Below are 23950 nucleotides of genomic sequence, written 5' to 3'. Positions count from 1 at the left end.
ACAGTTTACGCCGTTATTCAGATCGACATCACTGTCACTGAAATTAGGCTCTAAACACGATTTATCTCTTCATTTATCTCTTTATCTTAAGTGTCATTCTTTTACATTTATTTTTAATATAACATTTTATAGAATAACATATTTCACTTCCTGGTGAAAAGGTCACAGTGAAATCTTTCACATTCAGGGGAAAAAAATGATTTATAATCAACAGAATATTTACTTAAACAAAAGTTTGTCAGACAAAAAAGAGCAAGAGTTTCTTAAAGAGATAAAAAAAATATTCTGCCTTTTTTTGGTGATCAGAACAAACATAAATAAAATTTTATGACGTAATATTAGCTCCTGGAACTTTACCTCTGTTTAGCACTGATCACTTCTTACTGTACCTTTAAACACACACGATGTAGATGTAATGACTAACAGCATAGACGCTACATTCACTAGCACATTAGACACTGTTGTCCAATCAGATTACAGAAGGTCAGAGATAAAACACCTGCCCCGGGGTATAATAGTCATACTCATACCCTCAAGAGAGAGACCCGTAACCTCGATCCAAAATGGAGAAAAACTAAATTAGAGGTTATTATAAGTGTGTATAAGGACAGTATGTCCAGCTATAAACAGGCTCTAAAAGCTGCTAGGGCTCTGAGCACCTGAGCAAACTCATGGGAAACTAGATTTGTAAAGTGCGTCACGATAAACTTTGATGTCGGCTTTGACGATGCAAGTATTCGGTGCTTTTTGGAGGCGAGTGGACATAAGGGTCAGTGTTAGTGTTTTGGAAGCAAGTAGACAGAACGCTAGGGTGCCAAAACATTTAGAGGCAAGTGGAGACGAGCATGTGACGTCATCCGAATACTCTTGAGGAAGTTCCCCACATTGGGCTGAGTGTTTTCATATGTCACATGTCCATGTTGTAAAAGGTTTTGTGATTTCACATAATTTGGGGGCGGGGCTACGTGACAACCTAAAGTCCAGTCGGTACACCGATTTAAACCTTTGTACAGAGTCTCACCCTAAAGGAGCTGGTCGAGTTTGGTGTAGAGAGTTCGAAAGCTTCCGAGTTATAAACCTCCAAAGTTTATAAGGGGAGTCTGTGGGAAAAAAAGGCCACTTTGAGACCCGGTACCGGAAGTACCGGTACTCGGATCGCTTAGAAAAGTAACAGCAACAAACTCCAGACCAGGTTCTACAACATATCCAAATTTGGTTCAGGAGGAGATACTCTTGATATATTTTTGGGGTGTCTACAGATCTACCAGCTCCAATCAGACTCTGTGACACTAAAGAGGAGACGTGACTCCATGTGGTGTTTTACATCACTACAACATTTATCAGACTGTATATATATAATCACACCCCCAGTGTCACCCAGATGAGGATGAGGTTATATAATCACCCCCAGTGTCACCCATATGAGGATGAGGTTATATAATCACACCCCCAGTGTCACCCAGATGAGGATGAGGTTATATAATCACACCCCCAGTGTCACCCAGATGAGAATGAGGTTATATAATCACACCCCCAGTGTCACCCAGATGAGGATGAGGTTATATAATCACACCCCCAGTGTCACCCAGATGAGGATGAGGTTATATAATCACACCCCCAGTGTCACCCAGATGAGGATGAGGTTATATAATCACACACCCAGTGTCACCCAGATGAGGATGAGGTTATATAATCACACACCCAGTGTCACCCAGATGAGGATGAGGTTATATAATCACACCCCCAGTGTCACCCAGATGAGGATGAGGTTCCCCTTTGAGTCTGGTTCCTCTCAAGGTTCCTTCCTTTACCATAAGGGAGTTTTTCCTCCCCACAGTCACCTGAGTCACCTCAGACTTGTTCATTAGGGATAAATACATACACATTTATATATAACTAATATTAATCTTGTGTTTTTGTGTTTATTAATTTATATTATTCATGTAATAATAATCTTTATATTATTCTTTATAATAACCTTTTGTTCTGTGTTCATGTTCCTGTAAAGCTGCTCTGAGACGATGTCGATTATAAACAGCGCTACACAAATAAACTTAAATTGAATTGAATCATTTATTATTCAGGATTTCAGTTTATTTTTTGTTTTATTATCAATAATGTTGTTGCTTATAAAAAAAGTATGAATGTGTGTTGTGATGTCACACGATCTCAGTATCACTGAGTTTAATGAACTTTTTATTAAATGATGATGAAGTAGCGTTCACAGTTTGTCAGAACTCAGGATTTCACCTCAAACTGCTTTGTGGAACAATTAGAAAAGTTTTAATAAAGCAACATTGTGTGGTCGTAGAGTCGTGAGTCGTAGAGTCGTGAGTCGTAGAGTCGTAGAGTCGTAGAGTCATGAGTCGTTGAGTCGTAGAGTTGTAGAGTCGTGAGTCATGAGTCGTAGAGTCGTGAGTCGTAGAGTCGTAGAGTCGTGAGTCTTGAGTCATAGAGTCGTAGAGTCGTGTCATGAGTCGTAGAGTCATGAGTCGTAGAGTCGAGAGTCATAGAGTCGTAGAGTCGTAGAGTCATGAGTCGTAGAGTCATGAGTTGTACAGTCATGAGTCGTAGAGTCGTGAGTCATAGAGTCGTGAGTCGTAGAGTCGTGAGTCATAGAGTCGTAGAGTCGTGAGTCGTAGAGTCATGAGTCCAACAGATGAACAACCTGGTGCTTCTTGGAAACCAGCTGCTGCTTGTCGCATTAATTAGTTTAAATGGTGTGTGTGTGTGTGTGTGTGTGTGTGTGTGTGTGTGTGTGTGTGTGTGTGTGTGTGTGTGTGTGTGTGTGACGTGGCGGGTGGTTGGAGTAAATAATCCAGTATATTTCATTAAACATTCTCCAGTGTTTCCACCTCCACCATGAGGTTAAAGGGAAGGACAGTATTGAGAAGGTCCAGCCATGATGAAGGTGATGTGTCCTGAGTGCTGGAGCTCTAAAGAAGCTCTGACCTGAAAACAACCCTGTGCTGTGATGAAAAGCTGGGAGACGCAGCACACACACACACACACACACACACACACACACACACACACACACACACACACACACACACACACACACACACACTCATTTGTTTGTCTGATGGCCCGAGGGGTCGAACAGAGTGGTGAAGGCTATAAGATGGAGCACATAATGTAGGCAGATTGTTATAGCTGTGGATGATAAAAGGACCGAACTGCATTAGCACAGATAGCATTAGCTCACTCACAGATAAATAACAAGCTTCCATTAAGACCGAACGCTCCACATAACGCCGCGTCGTTAGCAGAGACGACGTCTGCCTTTTACTATAATATAGAAGAAAACTCTATATCATTCTGCAGATTTATTTACAATCATATAGAATTTTCTTTTAACGCCCAACGAATCAGATCTGAACACATCAGTGCTGTGGTTCACCGTGAGAAAGAAATCGCGTGTTAGCGAAACGTTTCAGCGACATTTCACACGACTGCTTTTTGTTTATAAAGGAGAAAAAGACTTCTGATGTTGTACAGTAGGTCAGTAGGTATCAGTCAGACATCTCGGAGTAAGGATTCAAACTTAACGCTCTTTAATCAGCGAGTGAGGTTTTTTTCACCACAGTTTATTTCTGTGAAGCGGTTTGTGTGAAAATGTCCACCGTTAAACTCACAGCACAAATAACTGTGGACATAAAGCGAATTCAGGAGGATTACGGCTATTTATGAGACTCCATTCGCTTGGTAAATGGTCCGTGGAGGTGAAGCCCAGAGAAATTCTGCAGTTTACTCTGACGCTGATGTTTTCCAGCGGATTCGTGCGATTAGCGACGGACATCACAGTCATCTACATCACAGTCATCTACATCACAGTCATCTACATCACAGTCATTTACATCACAGTCATCTACATCACAGTCATCTACATCACAGTCATTTACATCACAGTCATCTACATCACAGTCATTTACATCACAGTCATCTACATCACAGTCATCTACATCACAGTCATCTACATCACAGTCATCTACATCACAGTCATCTACATCACAGTCATTTACATCACAGTCATCTACATCACAGTCATTTACATCACAGTCATTTACATCACAGTCATTTACATCACAGTCATTTACACACATTCACACATTTATATTTACAGCATTTAGCAGACACTTTTATCCAGAGTGACTTACATTTATTATTATTTTTAATTATTTTGATGGGGGCACGGTGGCTTAGTGGTTAGCACGTTCGCCTCACACCTCCAGGGTTTGGGTTCGATTCCCACCTCCGCCTTGTGTGTGTGGAGTTTGCATGTTCTCCCCGTGCCTCGGGGGTTTCCTCCGGGTACTCCGGTTTCCTCCCCCGGTACAAAGACATGCATGGTAGGTTGATTGGGATCTCTGAAAAATTGTCCGTAGTGTGTGAGTGTGTGAGTGAATGAGAGTTTGTGTGTGTGTGTGTGTGTGTGTGTGTGTGTGTGTGAGTGAATGAGAGTGTGTGTGTGCCCTGTGATGGGTTGGCACTCCGTCCAGGGTGTATCCTGCCTCGATGCCCGATGACGCCTGAGATAGGCACAGGCTCCCCGTGACCCGAGAAGTTCGGATAAGCGGTAGAAGATGAGTGAATGAATTATTTTCAGCAATTGAGAGTTAAGGGCCTTACTCAGGGGCCCTGCAGTGGCAACTTGGTGGACCTGAGATTCGAACCAATGACCTTCCGATCAGTAGTCGAACTTTTTTAAAAGATAAATATTGTATTTATTTGTTTAAATAATAACATTTAATTTATTTAAAAAAAATATATATATATTTTTTACTATGCATTTTTTTTATTAATCATTTTTTTGTATCTATCTATTTATTTTATAATGTTGTGCCGTTGTATTTCTGGTGTTTTGTGGTATAAACAGTGTCCTTTCTAACGTCGGTGGCCTGATGAAGTGGAGAGATGATCAGAGTTCAAGTCGTGTGTAGGAGCTTTACTATTTAACAGAGTGTTAAACAGACGAGAGAATAAGAGACATTCACTTCATTTCATATGCAGATTAAAAATAAAAAGCTTCTGCTAATGAACTTGGCCGTGGAGCAGACAGACCTGCAGACTGAGAGGAATCTGAAGATGAGAAGATTTCCTTTCCTTCTCGAGGTCAGGGGACGAGGTTTTATAGATCTTATTTAAATGAGTGCTGAGAAAGCCCGGGTCTGGAAGGGTTGCAGATTTCCCTCCTCTCATTAAAGGATTAATAATTAGCCGATCGGTCGGAAGGTTCGGCTCAGAGGACGAGAAAACTTCTAACAGGAGAACGTCAGCAGGACCAGAGTCAGGAACGGCACGTGGTTTAAACCAGCAGATGAAAGTCACATGACTGAGTCTCACTAATTAAACACACAGACAGATAAATTACATAATAAACAGGTGATGATTTTGACGGAGCAGAATTAGTGCTTAAAGTGCATCACGTGTTGTTCCATTCTGATATGTTGCTATAGTAACCACTCGTTCACAGGGACGTGTACCAAGGACTCTGTGCTAAAAAACGTATTCTGATATATTTATTGGAAGGAGTCTCCAGTGTCAGACAGAGAGAGAGAGGGGGGGGGGGGCAGAGAGCGAGAGAGAGAGTGAGAGAGAGAGAGAGAGAGGAAGAGAGAGAGAAACAGAGAGAGGGAGAGAGAGAGAGACAGATGGAGAGAGAGGGAGAGAGAGAGACAGATGGAAAGAGAGAGAGGGAGAGAGAGAGAAAGAGACAGACAGACAGAGAGACAGAGAGAGACAGAGAGAGAGAGACAGAGAGAGAGAGAGAGACAGACAGAGAGACAGAGAGAGAGACAGAGAGAGAGAGAGAGAGAGAGAGAGAGAGAGAGAGAGAGAGCAAGAGAGAGAGCAAGAGAGAGAGCAAGAGAGAGAGAGGGAGACAGAGAGACAGAGAGACAGAGAGAGAGACAGAGCAAGAGAGAGAGCGGAGAGAGAGAGAGAGGGAGACAGAGAGAGAGAGACAGAGAGTGACAGAGAGAGAGAGAGTGAGACAGACAGAGAGAGAGAGACAGAGAGAGAGAGAGAGAGAGAGAGAGAGAGAGAGACAGAGAGAGAGAGAGACAGAGAGAGAGAGAGATGCTGTAACAGATATGAGAAGATGACATCACAGACGTTCCACAACATTAATGTAACTACAGTATTAATAACTACAGTATTAATAACTACAGTATTAATAACTACAGTATTAATGTAACTACAGTATTAATAGATAACTACAGTATTAATAACTACAGTATTAATAGATAACTACAGTATTAATAACTACAGTATTAATAACTACAGTATTAATGTAACTACAGTATTAATAACTACAGTATTAATGTAACTACAGTATTAATGTAACTACAGTATTAATAACTACAGTATTAATAACTACAGTATTAATGTAACTACAGTATTAATAACTACAGTATTAATAACTACAGTATTAATGTAACTACAGTATTAATGTAACTACAGTATTAATGTAACTACAGTATTAATAACTACAGTATTAATAACTACAGTATTAATGTAACTACAGTATTAATGTAACTACAGTATTAATAACTACAGTATTAATAACTACAGTATTAATGTAACTACAGTATTAATAACTACAGTATTAATAACTACAGTATTAAGAGATAAACACTAACACTGCAGGTTGCTGTGACCGCAGTAACGTTTAACTTTAATGCTGAACTTTATTGAAGTTTTGTGTTAACGATCATCGTGATATTTATTGTCAGCTGCGTATCGACTGACCTTTTCATTCTAAATAAATGTTTCCCATTTACAGCTCCTTCTTCATATCATTACATTAAATGCAAACCAGTTTGAAAAATATTCTCTTTAATGTCACATAATAAAGTGGAGCAGAAGCATGAAGTCTATCAGATATGAAAATTCACAAAATAAAAGGTTTTTAATCTTCTAAATGACTGAAAATCACTTTTCATGGTCAAAGTAAATTCTACACTTTATTTATCGATCGTTTTAAATCTTGTCGAAGTTACGGTTTTTAAATCGGACCTGGAAGAGAATCACTGATGAGTTACTGATGCTGATTAATGTAAATGTGCTAGTGGAGATCCTGGGACCTGTCCTGATGACACCAGTGATTAACTCCTGAAGTATCACAAAGTATTGGCACCACATTCCAGGAGAATTTCACTTCCCAGATGAATCCAAAAGCTGTTCGGAATGTCGGCATGTTTCGAGATCATGTTGTGTACAGACATGTGTGTGTGTGTGTGTGTGTGTATCTCCAACAGACTGAGTCAAATGAAGTAGGGTTGTGTTTGTTGAGTCATGTTTGTGCTGACACTGAAGAAAAGTCACTGTTTAGTGGAGAACTCCTCATCTGGATCATGACGTCTTGTTCTCTGACAAGCTAACGCAGCGTTAATGTCTGTTATAAAGCCATTAAGACTTATATCTGAAATCATAACCTTAGTGTACAAAAGTGTGCTCTTATAAATCAGCTGTAAAGAGAGACAATCATTTCCAGTCAGGAATTAGCATTAGCGTTAACGTTAACGCAGTGTCGAGTGCTGTGAAAGCAGATGCTTTTTAATAACTGTAAAATGTCTTTAAATGAGCAAACTCATAACCTCCTAATCCCGGAGCAGCCGTGATGCCGCCTCAGCACTTACCGACGGAGGCTTTAGTTTTGTGGAAATTTAAACCGGAAGGTGAACGAGCCTTCGGAGAGATAGACTCGTTTTTTATGAGAATAACATCTCTCATTTAGAGCTCTTCAACTTCCTTTCTATTTATTTTAATTTTTTTTATTGTCTGTGGCGGTTTGAGCGCGAGGCGAAAACCCTGCGAATGTAAATCTCAGATTTCAGATGCAAAACAACTGAAGACAAAGCCAAAATGTCGTCCAGGTCGAACGAGTTTCTTTTTTTTTTCTGTTATTCTGCCATGTATTCAAATGAGAATCAAAATCACATTCGAGAAGAATCCATATTTTCCATATTCACTGTAAACATGTAACTCCCATTCACGTCAAAATATGAAAAAGGAACAACTCGGAAAGTCCGACCATAGAGAAGATTAACATGCTCTTATTATATTATTGTTGTTATTATTATTATTATTATATATATTTTTTATATTTATATTATATATACATATGCAATCAAATCACATTTATAAATTAATGTCACATGTATTACAATTCATAAATGATGTGATGAACCAATAATAAAACATTAGCTAGGAAATTTCATACACAAAGTTTATATTGCAACCTGATATTGTGCATATCGCTGGATGACCGTTATATATGAAAACAAGATTTAAATAAATAAATAAGTAAATAAACAAACAAACAAACAAATAAATAAATAAATATTAGGATGGGGTAGGCGGGTTTAGTCCTACAGGAAGTGATGTATGTGAAGTTCTGTGTGGTCCTGCGGTGCAGAGTGTGACATCATTTTGTTGGTACAGATTTCAGATTACAGCATCATCACCGTCTCTTTGTCTTTTTACAACAAACTGAAAGCTTCCATTTTTTTTCTCATTATCCTGAACAGTAGCAGTCATACTGTATGTCTACACACCGCTTGGTCAAATATCTGGCAGTGTATAAAACTGTAAAAATGACTCGTCACGTACGGGTTTTCCTAGACAGCTATAGGAATAACGGTAATGTAATAATGTAGTATTGTTATGGTGAGGACGTGACCGACACTGATGGCTCAGAGAAGTTGTCTTCCTGCTCTGGTGTTTGGCATGCAGGTAAACATGTTCAGAAATTCTAAACTAAGGCCCCGGGTCCACCAGGAATCTCTTATATTACACCGTCAAAAAAAAATGTCGTTGAAAAAATAGAAGTCTCTTTAGGGTAGGAAGTTTCGTCAGAATATTTTCTGCTGAGCCTTTTAAGGCCGTTTTGTTTTTTTCCCCCCGTACGTTCACATTACCAGATACGAGCGACGCAAGTACGATTTTCTGGCGACGGTGAAGGATAACACGTGATTTCTCCCAAAATCTGTGAAGCCAGCCATCTGTGTCTTTTCAGACCGCTAGAAAAGGAAAGCGATATCTAACCTCTTCCAATACATGAGCTCACAGATGCCCATAACTGGCTGGTGATTGACAGGAAGGACAGAGTAGGACCCTCCCACACAGACAGCAGGGACAGAGAGCTAGGTCGCTAGGTCGCTAGGTCGCTAGGTCGCTCGGTTCCTGACCAGTGAGAGCTGTAGCTTATCAGAACTTTTCTGTCGCACCACTCATCAGATCTGGTGTGTACACAAAAATCTGATATCCCCCAAAATAACCTGAAAAAAAAAAACCTGAGCCACGTTCATATTTGGTCCTAGATATATGGGTACATATGAGAATGGTCTATTTGGAATATGTGTAGATCTATCCCAATGATTTAACCTAAATTTTGAGAAACCTACTAAAACTGAATAGTGTTTAAAACATTTCTGGGGACACACACTGACGGTGAGGACAAGTACGGATCACTCGTGGTTACAAATGTTAAGATCGATCTGATGCAAAAATCGGAATCGGGCAAAGAAGCTTGTAATGTGAACGTAGCCTGCAATATTATACAGTGCATTTAATTTCACTTGGATTCAGATGTTTCTTTAGTGCGGATTTATACCTTTGTGGTATTTTTCTGTGGACTATTCGTTACTTCCTTCACGTTCTGACCTTCATGCGATTCCACCTGGCAATTTTTGGTTGCTCATTTTTAAAAAATGGAAAACTCTTTGGAGCTGCCCCGCAATTTCCAGGAGCTTTTTTTTTTTTACTATCTCTCTGTGGCACATCTGTATCTGGTGCTATCTTCTATGTTATTGTGGAAGACCCAGAGCTGCTGCTCAACTACAGGGGAGGACCTGATGAAATGGCAAACTCAGATTTACTTAAGAGCAGGAAACATAATATGAACATTTTTTAAACTCCTGGTTGTAAAGAACAATCCGATATGAATCCGTATCCATGTGGAAATACTGATGCTTTGTACAGCGCTTGTTTTTTCAGAGTCTCTAGTTCATCGGTTCGTAGTTTTTCTTTCAAACCCTTCAGACGTCAGACTCGATACTGGGCATCCTTTTGTAGATGCGTCGGGCACCGCCGGCACTCATTGCTCTTGGGGCTGTGAATGTGCCGACCGGGGAAAGGGCTACATAAGGCATTACATGCTCGGGGTAAAATAGGTCAGGTGCCACCACCCCTATGCCAGGCCCCTTGCTGTCGATAACTGGACTTAATGTAAGTGGCACTAGCTGTTTGTAAATGTCCGTGGCGCTGCGGCCGTGAGCCAGGCGCTGGTCATCACGGAGCGTCTGCAGGAAGGGGTTCTCCGTCGGACGAGCTGGATACATTGATTTGCTGCGAGGGCCAATGCCAAGCGCGCCAATGCCTGCGGAAGCAAGTGTGTGGCTAAGTTGTGCCGACTGACTCTTTGGAAGCTTATCTGGGACCATAGTGGACGTGTGCAGGTTAGTGTGAGGAGTGCTGTCCTGAAGGCTCACACGTCGTGAAGAATTCTTTTGAGGCAGATTCTCATAAGAGTGCTGGCGATGGATATAAATGCCCTCATTCTGATAGTGACTAATGATCCCTTCTCCTTCTTGGTCACTCTGAGGAAGGTAGGCTGTGAAAGAAGCATTGGGATGTGGCAGAAAAGCACAGAAGCTCCTATCTACGCTTCCGCCTCGAATGGCACCTATGTTAGGGTGCAGGAACTGATCCTCACTGATGTCATACAGATTGGCAGAGTGCAGACAGGCATCACAGCGATACTGAGGTGATCGCATGGTATACAGCCCAGAATAGTTGGAGAACTTGGACAGACAACTACGGCAATGGGTTTGTCTCTGGTCCTGGGCAGGATTGGACACTGCTGGACTGATCCCTATCCCACCAGGCTTTCCGTAAGTATTGTATTTCTTTTCCTTAGCAGCAGTTGTGGCATTCTGCATGACATCTGGTTCGTGAGCCTGAGGGAACTTGTTACTGTTAAGCTGCAGAATTGGCTGTTGGTCTGAAGAAGATGAAGGGCAAAGCTTGTTGTCTCTGTGTTCATTGAATATGTCTGGGTAGTGTATTCCATGCTCCTGGTCGACTGAGTCAATGGTGTAGATCTGGCTGCTCTGACTGTTCTGGGAATAGATGTGAGCACTGTGATTGCTCTGCTGGCTGGCTTGGCTGGGCAATGCAGACAGTTCCATGTCACTAAGGTCCCGTGGCAGGCGGTTACGCTTCCGGAGTGTATCTTTAACCTTGTGCTGTTTTGGTAGGTCGATACGGCCAGAGCAATCAGACATGTCTGAGCGTGCAGGCAAGTCTTCAGGCAAGTATCTCTGGCTTTTCATAGTTGCATGAGGCTCAAATACTGCTGCAGGGGAAGGTGGGGAATTGTCGTTAGGTCCTTGAGTCTGTCGCAGAGTTTCGACAGATTTCTTCCAAAGAGCACGTGACTTGGAAGCAGGCACTCCTGAGTCAACAGCACCACCACCAATACCACCACCAACACCACCACCACCACCACCACCTCCTCCTGGGCCTCCGCTACCTACCACACCAGACTGGGCATCAGCTAGGCTAAGGGCACACTGACCAGGCAATAGGGTGTTGTTTAAAGGCTCTTTGTGGCGATTTGACAGCATGGTGTTGGTGTTGTTGTAGATTGCATCTTTTGGAGCCAGGTTATTACCTTTGTTACTACTCATGAGTTCCAATAGTCCAGGTGTAGGAGAGAGGATGCTGGAGATGGGTCGTTTAGGTGAGGTTACCCCTAAAGTGGTAATCTCTTTAGCTGATTTCAGCAAGTGCAACATGTTGGCCTGAGGACTGAAACCTAACTCAGGAAGCTTCTTCATCTCGATGTGAACACCGTGGATACAGCTCCAGATACCCTAAACAAACACAAAGAGGCATAGACAGAGTTTTAAGTTTTGCAGGGATGTTTTTGGATACTCGTCAATACAGATACCGAAATGAGTAACATATTGTATTCCTCCATCAAGGCCATCACAGAATATTTTATTTTTTTATCTCATTGTTTAGGACGTTGTAATCGGATCATGGCAGTTTTCATCAGGACAACTATGAGCAATTGAGGATGGTATCAGACTAATATAAAAGCACTCTGAGGTTTTTCTATCTCCATTTCATTGTATTCTTTACCCTGCTTATGGTAAAGAGGAGTCCAGGTTGTCCCGAGCATAGTCCCGTGAAGCAGTAACGCAGTCGCCAGTAGAACAGGTGCTCCCAACAGAAGGTGATGAGAGAGAGCGCCATGGCAGCTGCCAGCATGTAGAAGACACCGGCCATGTTGTCCACATCCAGTTGACTGCTCATCACTTCATTTTTCTCATTATGGCAAATACCTGTGAGCCACTGAGCCTCCAGCTCCTCCATCTCACCTAGTTCAGAATAAACAAACAGGTCTTTGGCTCAGCCCACAAACAAAATCATTGATTAATATATTAGCACTGATGTAAACACCTACCATCTCCAATGATTCCTAGAATGGCGAGGTCTACATGTCGCTTCCAGTAGGATCCTTTCTGGAGGGCGATACCATAACCAGTGGTGGCAAAGACGTAGCCGCTGCCTATGGTCACCAGCTTACAGCCGTCATCTCGCCCTGCCATGTAGTTCAACACAGCCGCGTCGTAGATGAACGCATCCAGTTTGCTGTGCAAACCAATAATGAAGACAGATGCAGGTTGTGACAGGTTACAACTGAGGAACTGAATGAAATTTGAGAAATTCTACTTAATGGCAAAACTCAGCGATATCAACGATCCACGGGAAGCAAATGCAACAAGACAGATGAGGTCGTACCCCGTCTTGAGGCTGACCAGTGCGTCCTGGACACCAGATTGGTGGTATTTGACCATGTACTGGTGCATGTCTGGGTAGTTCTTCCTGATGTTCCTCTCAGTGCTGCCATTTGGGACCGTACCAAAACGAAATGGCGGTGAAAATGAATACGGACTCTGGAACTGGAAAAAGAAGAAAAATAGGTTTAAGGAGGAATTAAGCAGCACAGCAAATGGTGCATTCTATACAAACGTTCCTCTTTAACAGACCTGCCAAGAGGAAGACTGAAGACTGTTTAATATAATCAAGACCAAAATAAAAATGCTGTTCATTTATGAAAAAGTTTACATAAAGTGACATCATTTTAAAAGTGATAAAGTTATTTATATATCAACAGATTTTTGGTGGCAGTATAATCTGAGGTTAAATGTGTACCTCCTGTCTAAAACCTGTGCAGGTGGCAGCACTGAAAAAAGGTGGATAAGAAAAATAAAAATCCTACTTTTCTGTCACTGAGCCCAGTGACCTGGTCCACAAACTCCTCCTGGATCATGAAGGCAGCCAAGTTTGCAGTGTAACTGGCCAAGAAGATCACGGCAAAGAAGGCCCACACGGACACGATGAACTTACTGGTCGTGCCTCGAGGGTTCTGTACTGGTACAGAGTTATTGAATACAAGACCCCACAGAAGCCAGACGGCCTTGCCGATGGTGAACGATGGACCATGAGGGTCTGGAGAGAGAGAGAGAGAGAGAGAGAGAGAGAGAGAGAGAGAGAGAGAGAGAGAGAGAGAGAGAGAGAGAGAGAGGAGGTATTAAACAATCTGCTTAATTCAGTCACCAAAAAAAAGAGACATTAAATAAATCATAAAGATAGAAAAATAGAACAAATATAAACAGAAAGACCGAATGAAACAAATACAGTATTAAAAAAATTAGTAAAATAAAAAAAAAAAAAATTAAAGAAAGAATGAAAGAGGCACAAATGAAAAAAAAAGAAAAAGAATGAAACAAAGAAAAAGGCAGAAATAAATATTCCATAAGAGAAAGAGACAGATAGAAAGAGGCTGATATAAATAATTAAAAGAAAGAAAGAAAGAAAAGAAAGGATAGAGAAGGAGGGGAGGATTTAGTTCACAGGTGTTTTTACCTTTGCCCTGAGCGAGGTTTCTGTTGAAGCCCAGCGGACTGATGAACTCAAACAGGAAGACGGCGATTGCGGTGACGATGAGCAACATGACGAACATCATCACCCACACTGACGCGCTGAACGGCTCTACAGGAAGTGACGGAGGGACGACAGGAAGTTACACAAAATTGACACCAAAACAGAGTGAAAAGACAAAGAGTCACAGTACCGCTCTGAGATTTGTTAGACGTACCGAGAAAAGCGGAGGGTGATACGGTTCCGTTGCTACGGGAAACCATGACACTGATTCCTGTCTCTACAAAGGGCACGGAGAAATCGATGACCTCTGACCTCTCCTCGTTTATGGTCAGCGAACCAACAGCCATCACGGCCTTCTTATAAACCACCTACAAGTCCAAGACAAGCACAGAGAAGCAGTGTAGGAGCTGCACGTGTCTCATGTTTAACTGTTGTTGTTGTTGTTGTTGTTGTTGTTGTACTTACTGACCTCGCCCACCATGCCGTTCCACACGTTGTTGATTTTCTTGCCGTGTTTGCCGTTAGTCACCAGGTAAAGGTCGTATGTGAACTTCACGTTCCTGGCAATCTTCTTTAGGATGTCGATACAGAAACCCTTACAGCACTGCTTTAGATACGATCCACCTGTAGAGTTACTGTAAACACACACACACACACACACACACACACATATACACACACACCACACACATACACACACACACACACACACACATATACACACACACACACACACACACACACCACACACACACACACACACACACACACCACACACACACACACACACACACACACACACACACACACACACACACACACACACAGAAGAGAGTCGTACTCTATGATGTGTGGTATATAGTAAAGTTAGTGTGTGATGTGGCACTAGGTCTTACTCCTTCATGTGTTTCCTGCAGGGTACAGAGTTACGCGTACACGTCCCTGTCAGAATGTCCACATCGTCCACTATAACAAATGGTTTTTCCTCTAATGTCACGATGCTCAGGTGATTTTCGTCTGCTTCTGCATCTCCAAATGAGTTGTACCGAGGCCACACAGGAAATTTCAATATCAATGAATGGTTCTCCCAGCGGCCCATCTATAACACACACACACACACACACACACACACACACACACACACACACACACACACACACACACACACACACACACACTGCATTGTTCTTTCAGTCACTTCCTCCCTCAGGCTGTGTTATTGTGAGAATGTGTTAGACAGTCTAATGTGTGTACATTTAGCACTGATGTTTTGTAATTGTCTCAAGTGTGTTTGCATTGTTATTCATGTGTGTGTGTGTGTCTGTGTGTGTGTATGTGTGTGTGTATGTGTGTGTGTGTAATCTCTGTCAGCACCTTCTCCTCACACCCCTGTTTTAGCCCAATGCAGTGAGAAATGATTAGTGTGACACTCTTTACACACACTGCAGGGTTTCAGTGATTGTGTGTGCAAGAGAAAATGAGAGTAAGAAAGAAAGAAAGAAAGAAAGAAAGAACGAAAGACAATCCTGCAGGTTGCTCCTGTGCTAGTTTGCTTCAATACTACTGCTTCAACACCTGGAGCTGAAGCATCCTTCAAACTGCACAGGTACATATTTTTTTTATTTGAGCATGGTTAAGGATTTTGTCCAGGACTTTGTCCTCTCTGATGGGATTATGGCCACTTTGGTGGTCTGTGAGTGGGACTTACAGTGAGAACTGGAGTACAAACCATCTGTAGCACTCCAGCAGTTGTCCTTTAGTACAAGGTCTAGAGCTATTAAGGTTATGGCTTACGATTTTCATTCCATTTGTGCAGGATCAGTGTACAGCTGCTTTGTGTATACTTCTGAGGACCATATGCTAGACATAATCATCCCAGGACTTGTTAGAGATGACCACATCACTTCACAACCTGCCAGTACATAGTGCATTAGGCATTGGGAGGTGGCAGCAGCCCCATGCAAACACAGCCGCATGACTTGAGGAATGAGGAAAATCCTCCCTCATTCGCTCCTAAAGTGGAACCTGACAATATCCTTTATGGAGGTAATAAACGTAGAACAACCTTCTCTTTTAAGCCATACAGTGCTCAAGGGCTTAACAATGACAGCTTGGTGATGCTGGGATTTCATCTCACCAACTTACAAGTGCCTTATAACCTACGTGCTGTAGGAGCAATCATGCCCATGTTCCTCATGGTGGAGATTTCCCTATCCGGTGCCTCAACCTGTCTCTCTGTATCCATGTGGCCACTGTGGGTCGGTGTCAGATCAAATGTCCCAGTGAATCGTTTGCTGCAGAAGGTGTGTCTGCATTCTGCTTTCTGCTGGTCCAGCTTTGGAGACTCCTTAAAGACATGTCATAGTAAAAGATTTCTGGTCTCGAACCTACAATTAAGATCATACATTCCGCACTGTCAAAGGTTTCACAATTTTAAGTTATCTTCTCTGCCCTGCTATACTGTACCTCGTTGTGCAGATGATGGAATATGGCCCCTGCCTCCTGGCAAACCTGTGGAGGTGGGAAATAGGAGGAGGATATTCTTCCCAAGGCTTGTACTCATGCCGATCATACCGGCATACTGCCGAGTTTGCTGTGAGCCGTTTACAGGATCCCTCTGACCACTTTTTGGTACCTCTGCAGGTGGTCTCTTATCTCTAGTACTGAACAATTTCCATTTTCAGCACCCGGCCCTTCTGCGTCTAGTGGTCCCCGAATAGGCCGGCCATGTTCCAGCTGGAAATGTGAGAACCCGGTGCACGTGTGTGTGCGGTGCGTCTCTTTATGCAAAAAGCAGAAAAGACAGTCATTCATCAAAGTCTCTGTGTCTGTAAGAATCTTGCTGAGTCTGGATATGAGTACATCCTTGTGGTTCAGGTAGCTGTGATAAACAACCGGTTGTGAAGCTGCATCCTAATACAAGGAGATGAAGATGCTTCCGCTGATCTGTTCTCTGATTTCTGGGGTGGTTTTAACACACGGCGGAAAAGAATAAAAGAAAGAAAAGAGAACGAAAGAGACCTCAGAGAAATAAGAAGTCATTAAAAGAATGTGTGAGCGGGGAAGTGATTAGGAAAACGAGAGCATGAAGAGGAGAGAAAGAGTGAGAGAACACCTAAAACTAATGACAGGAAGAGAGAACGAGGCTAAGAGATAGATTATTATGAAGCAAACCAACGCATTATTTAGTCAATTAGCTAAATTAAGCGAGACGTGAAAGAGCAAACTGAGAAGACTGAAACGATCCAAAAACACCAGTGAAGGCAAAACAACTCATTCAGGAAATAATGATTCACTGTGGAACTCAACACAGCTCAACCACGAAACACACACACACACACACACACACACACACACACACACACACACACACACACACACACACACACACACACACACACCACACACACACACAGTACAAAGTACAAGTACATTTGCCCATCACACTTCACTCTTCCTGTTGAGAGAAAAGATTAGTGCAGCCATTTCATATGTATCTGAAAGCTAGCCTGTGTTGGGTTGATGATGTTGTGTGTGTTTATGTGGACAAAAGAGAAAGAGTAAGAAAGAGAGAGAGAAAAGAAAAGGGGTATTATAACACCCTGATTTGTTAATGCAAACAGTTTCTGATTTATTCTAGCGCTTCAGATTGATCATGCTTTTTATCCGTTTATAGTTGCATGTAATGGTGTGGAACATCACCGAAGTGAGATCACTGGCATCTCTTTATTCTTTACATTATCTTCTCTGTTTCTGAACGCTGTTCCTTCTCACCAAGTTACCCAGAAGACCCAAGACTCCACAGACCCACATGCCGTTCATGCTTTTCCTTGTGAAGAAGTTTTCATCTGGAGAAATAAATATAAAAGTAAAAGAAGAAAAAAGAAGCTCACCTTTTCCCATTCCCTCTCGGTGTTGAGTACGATTACCACCAGTTTAGGGTTCACCTGATAACCATCATCCATAAATGACAGATCTCTGCCCTCCAGATTGACTCCCATCATGTACCTGAAACACACAGTGTAATGTTACATGTTACTCTTCAGCAATAATGAGTCTGAGGGAGACGGATGGAAATTACTGTTTGTTGACAAAACAAACAGGCCGAGAGAGAGAGAGAGAGAGAGAGAGAGAGAGAGAGAGAGAGAGAGAGAGAGAGAGAACTAATAAAGAACGAAACAGAAGAAAAGATCATATTGATGAATCCCTTGTTTATCAAGGTGTAGACCATTACAGAGTAAAGTACTGTAATAGGTGTAGACCGTTATAATGTAGAGCAGTGTAATAGGTGTAGACCGTTATAATGTAGAGCAGTGTAATAGGTGTAGACCGTTATAATGTAGAGCAGTGTAATAGGTGTAGACCGTTATAATGTAGAGCAGTGTAATAGGTGTAGACCGTTATAATGTAGAGCAGTGTAATAGGTGTAGACCGTTATAATGTAGAGCAGTGTAATAGGTGTAGGCCGTTATAATGTAGAGCAGTGTAATAGGTGTAGACCGTTATAATGTAGAGCAGTGTACGAGGTGTAGACCGTTATAATGTAGAGCAGTGTAATAGGTGTAGACCGTTATAATGTAGAGCAGTGTACGAGGTGTAGACCGTTCTAATGTAGAGCAGTGTAATAGGTGTAGACCGTTATAATGTAGAGCACCTGTACGAGGTGTAGACCGTTATAATGTAGAGCAGTGTAATAGGTGTAGACCGTTATAATGTAGAGCAGTGTACGAGGTGTAGACCGTTATAATGTAGAGCAGTGTACGAGGTGTAGACCGTTATAATGTAGAGCAGTGTAATAGGTGTAGACCGTTATAATGTAGAGCAGTGTACGAGGTGTAGACCGTTATAATGTAGAGCAGTGTAATAGGTGTAGGCCGTTATAATGTAGAGCAGTGTACGAGGTGTAGACCGTTATAATGTAGAGCAGTGTACGAGGGTGTAGACCGTTATAATGTAGAGCAGTGTACGAGGTGTAGACCGTTAGAATGTAGAGCATTGTACGAGGTGTAGACCGTTATAATGTAGAGCAGTGTAATAGGTGTAGACCGTTATAATGTAGAGCAAGTGTAATAGGTGTAGACCGTTATAATGTGCAGTGTACGAGGTGTAGACCGTTATAATGTAGAGCAGTGTACGAGGTGTAGACCGTTATAATGTAGAGCAGTGTAATAGGTGTAGACCGTTATAATGTAGAGCAGTGTAATAGGTGTAGACCGTTATAATGTAGAGCAGTGTAATAGGTGTAGACCGTTATAATGTAGAGCAGTGTAATAGGTGTAGACCGTTATAATGTAGAGCAGTGTACGAGGTGTAGACCGTTATAATGTAGAGCAGTGTAATAGGTGTAGACCGTTATAATGTAGAGCAGTGTAATAGGTGTAGACCGTTATAATGTAGAGCAGTGTACTAGGTGTAGACCGTTATAATGTAGAGCAGTGTACGAGGTGTAGACCGTTATAATGTAGAGCAGTGTACGAGGTGTAGACCGTTATAATGTAGAGCAGTGTAATAGGTGTAGACCGTTATAATGTAGAGCAGTGTACTAGGTGTAGACCGTTATAATGTAGAGCAGTGTACGAGGTGTAGACCGTTATAATGTAGAGCAGTGTACGAGGTGTAGACCGTTATAATGTAGAGCAGTGTACGAGGTGTAGACCGTTATAATGTAGAGCAGTGTACGAGGTGTAGACCGTTATAATGTAGAGCAGTGTAATAGGTGTAGACCGTTATAATGTAGAGCAGTGTAATAGGTGTAGACCGTTATAATGTAGAGCAGTGTAATAGGTGTAGACCGTTATAATGTAGAGCAGTGTAATAGGTGTAGACCGTTATAATGTAGAGCAGTGTACGAGGTGTAGACCGTTATAATGTAGAGCAGTGTACGAGGTGTAGACCGTTATAATGTAGAGCAGTGTAATAGGTGTAGACCGTTATAATGTAGAGCAGTGTACGAGGTGTAGACCGTTATAATGTAGAGCAGTGTACGAGGTGTAGACCGTTATAATGTAGAGCAGTGTAATAGGTGTAGACCGTTATAATGTAGAGCAGTGTAATAGGTGTAGACCGTTATAATGTAGAGCAGTGTACTAGGTGTAGACCGTTATAATGTAGAGCAGTGTAATAGGTGTAGACCGTTATAATGTAGAGCAGTGTAATAGGTGTAGACCGTTATAATGTAGAGCAGTGTACGAGGTGTAGACCGTTATAATGTAGAGCAGTGTAATAGGTGTAGACCGTTATAATGTAGAGCAGTGTAATAGGTGTAGACCGTTATAATGTAGAGCAGTGTACGAGGTGTAGACCGTTATAATGTAGAGCAGTGTACGAGGTGTAGACCGTTATAATGTAGAGCAGTGTAATAGGTGTAGACCGTTATAATGTAGAGCAGTGTAATAGGTGTAGACCGTTATAATGTAGAGCAGTGTAATAGGTGTAGACCGTTATAATGTAGAGCAGTGTAATAGGTGTAGACCGTTATAATGTAGAGCAGTGTACGAGGTGTAGACCGTTATAATGTAGAGCAGTGTACGAGGTGTAGACCGTTATAATGTAGAGCAGTGTAATAGGTGTAGACCGTTATAATGTAGAGCAGTGTACGAGGTGTAGACCGTTATAATGTAGAGCAGTGTAATAGGTGTAGACCGTTATAATGTAGAGCAGTGTAATAGGTGTAGACCGTTATAATGTAGAGCAGTGTAATAGGTGTAGACCGTTATAATGTAGAGCAGTGTAATAGGTGTAGACCGTTATAATGTAGAGCAGTGTAATAGGTGTAGACCGTTATAATGTAGAGCAGTGTAATAGGTGTAGACCGTTATAATGTAGAGCAGTGTAATAGGTGTAGACCGTTATAATGTAGAGCAGTGTACGAGGTGTAGACCGTTATAATGTAGAGCAGTGTACGAGGTGTAGACCGTTATAATGTAGAGCAGTGTAATAGGTGTAGACCGTTATAATGTAGAGCAGTGTACGAGGTGTAGACCGTTATAATGTAGAGCAGTGTACGAGGTGTAGACCGTTATAATGTAGAGCAGTGTAATAGGTGTAGACCGTTATAATGTAGAGCAGTGTAATAGGTGTAGACCGTTATAATGTAGAGCAGTGTAATAGGTGTAGACCGTTATAATGTAGAGCAGTGTACGAGGTGTAGACCGTTATAATGTAGAGCAGTGTACTAGGTGTAGACCGTTATAATGTAGAGCAGTGTAATAGGTGTAGACCGTTATAATGTAGAGCAGTGTACGAGGTGTAGACCGTTATAATGTAGAGCAGTGTAATAGGTGTAGACCGTTATAATGTAGAGCAGTGTACGAGGTGTAGACCGTTATAATGTAGAGCAGTGTAATAGGTGTAGACCGTTATAATGTAGAGCAGTGTAATAGGTGTAGACCGTTATAATGTAGAGCAGTGTACGAGGTGTAGACCGTTATAATGTAGAGCAGTGTAATAGGTGTAGACCGTTATAATGTAGAGCAGTGTAATAGGTGTAGACCGTTATAATGTAGAGCAGTGTAATAGGTGTAGACCGTTATAATGTAGAGCAGTGTACGAGGTGTAGACCGTTATAATGTAGAGCAGTGTACGAGGTGTAGACCGTTATAATGTAGAGCAGTGTAATAGGTGTAGACCGTTATAATGTAGAGCAGTGTAATAGGTGTAGACCGTTATAATGTAGAGCAGTGTAATAGGTGTAGACCGTTATAATGTAGAGCAGTGTAATAGGTGTAGACCGTTATAATGTAGAGCAGTGTAATAGGTGTAGACCGTTATAATGTAGAGCAGTGTACGAGGTGTAGACCGTTATAATGTAGAGCAGTGTAATAGGTTTAGACCGTTATAATGTAGAGCAGTGTACGAGGTGTAGACCGTTATAATGTAGAGCAGTGTAATAGGTGTAGACCGTTATAATGTAGAGCAGTGTAATAGGTGTAGACCGTTATAATGTAGAGCAGTGTACGAGGTGTAGACCGTTATAATGTAGAGCAGTGTAATAGGTGTAGACCGTTATAATGTAGAGCAGTGTAATAGGTGTAGACCGTTATAATGTAGAGCAGTGTACGAGGTGTAGACCGTTATAATGTAGAGCAGTGTACGAGGTGTAGACCGTTATAATGTAGAGCAGTGTAATAGGTGTAGACCGTTATAATGTAGAGCAGTGTAATAGGTGTAGACCGTTATAATGTAGAGCAGTGTAATAGGTGTAGACCGTTATAATGTAGAGCAGTGTACGAGGTGTAGACCGTTATAATGTAGAGCAGTGTACGAGGTGTAGACCGTTATAATGTAGAGCAGTGTAATAGGTGTAGACCGTTATAATGTAGAGCAGTGTAATAGGTGTAGACCGTTATAATGTAGAGCAGTGTAAGAGGTGTAGACCGTTATAATGTAGAGCAGTGTACGAGGTGTAGACCGTTATAATGTAGAGCAGTGTAATAGGTGTAGACCGTTATAATGTAGAGCAGTGTAATAGGTGTAGACCGTTATAATGTAGAGCAGTGTAATAGGTGTAGACCGTTATAATGTAGAGCAGTGTACGAGGTGTAGACCGTTATAATGTAGAGCAGTGTACGAGGTGTAGACCGTTATAATGTAGAGCAGTGTAATAGGTGTAGACCGTTATAATGTAGAGCAGTGTAATAGGTGTAGACCGTTATAATGTAGAGCAGTGTAATAGGTGTAGACCGTTATAATGTAGAGCAGTGTACGAGGTGTAGACCGTTATAATGTAGAGCAGTGTAATAGGTGTAGACCGTTATAATGTAGAGCAGTGTACGAGGTGTAGACCGTTATAATGTAGAGCAGTGTAATACGTGTAGACCGTTATAATGTAGAGCAGTGTAATAGGTGTAGACCGTTATAATGTAGAGCAGTGTACGAGGTGTAGACCGTTATAATGTAGAGCAGTGTAATAGGTGTAGACCGTTATAATGTAGAGCAGTGTAATAGGTGTAGACCGTTATAATGTAGAGCAGTGTAATAGGTGTAGACCGTTATAATGTAGAGCAGTGTAATAGGTGTAGACCGTTATAATGTAGAGCAGTGTAATAGGTGTAGACCGTTATAATGTAGAGCAGTGTACGAGGTGTAGACCGTTATAATGTAGAGCAGTGTAATAGGTGTAGACCGTTATAATGTAGAGCAGTGTAATAGGTGTAGACCGTTATAATGTAGAGCAGTGTACGAGGTGTAGACCGTTATAATGTAGAGCAGTGTACGAGGTGTAGACCGTTATAATGTAGAGCAGTGTAATACGTGTAGACCGTTATAATGTAGAGCAGTGTAATAGGTGTAGACCGTTATAATGTAGAGCAGTGTACGAGGTGTAGACCGTTATAATGTAGAGCAGTGTACGAGGTGTAGACCGTTATAATGTAGAGCAGTGTAATAGGTGTAGACCGTTATAATGTAGAGCAGTGTAATAGGTGTAGACCGTTATAATGTAGAGCAGTGTACGAGGTGTAGACCGTTATAATGTAGAGCAGTGTAATAGGTGTAGACCGTTATAATGTAGAGCAGTGTACGAGGTGTAGACCGTTATAATGTAGAGCAGTGTAATAGGTGTAGACCGTTATAATGTAGAGCAGTGTACGAGGTGTAGACCGTTATAATGTAGAGCAGTGTACGAGGTGTAGACCGTTATAATGTAGAGCAGTGTACGAGGTGTAGACCGTTATAATGTAGAGCAGTGTAATAGGTGTAGACCGTTATAATGTAGAGCAGTGTAATAGGTGTAGACCGTTATAATGTAGAGCAGTGTAATAGGTGTAGACCGTTATAATGTAGAGCAAAGATAACATGGTTTAACTATTCCAGATGTTTTTACACACACACTGGTTCGTATGAAGGTAGATCTGGGTGTGTTCTTCACTTTAATGTGCTTCTTTAAGCAGGTGAGAACACAGAGCTCTCTCTCAGGTGCAGACCAAAGGACAAATCTAAGTGCATTTAGCTGAGGATCAAATCTATGAGCTGCTAATCTGAACCAAAG

At 41.7% G+C, this 23950-nt stretch overlaps 1 protein-coding gene across 1 annotated transcript in view; it reads right to left on the bottom strand.

Annotated features, from left to right (window-relative positions):
• Nucleotides 1–6848: 6848 nt before the first annotated feature.
• Nucleotides 6849–23950, bottom strand: part of grin2ab (glutamate receptor, ionotropic, N-methyl D-aspartate 2A, b) — a 98482-nt gene continuing 81380 nt past the window's right edge. The window contains exons 4-13 of the mRNA XM_047802732.1: nt 17856–17970; nt 14859–15061; nt 14432–14597; nt 14177–14330; nt 13945–14070; nt 13298–13527; nt 12817–12977; nt 12479–12666; nt 12154–12392; nt 6849–11882 (exon numbers count right to left, since the gene is read on the bottom strand). Coding sequence (XP_047658688.1) covers nt 10044–11882; nt 12154–12392; nt 12479–12666; nt 12817–12977; nt 13298–13527; nt 13945–14070; nt 14177–14330; nt 14432–14597; nt 14859–15061; nt 17856–17970 — 3421 coding nt within the window. The 3' untranslated portion in view covers nt 6849–10043. The remainder of the gene's footprint in view (nt 11883–12153; nt 12393–12478; nt 12667–12816; nt 12978–13297; nt 13528–13944; nt 14071–14176; nt 14331–14431; nt 14598–14858; nt 15062–17855; nt 17971–23950) is intronic.

This window comes from Tachysurus fulvidraco, chromosome 18, assembly GCF_022655615.1.
Source record: "Tachysurus fulvidraco isolate hzauxx_2018 chromosome 18, HZAU_PFXX_2.0, whole genome shotgun sequence".
Classification (NCBI taxonomy): domain Eukaryota; kingdom Metazoa; phylum Chordata; class Actinopteri; order Siluriformes; family Bagridae; genus Tachysurus; species Tachysurus fulvidraco.
The sequence above is the reverse complement of the archived record's forward strand: the minus strand, read 5'-3'. Positions and strand labels throughout refer to the sequence as shown.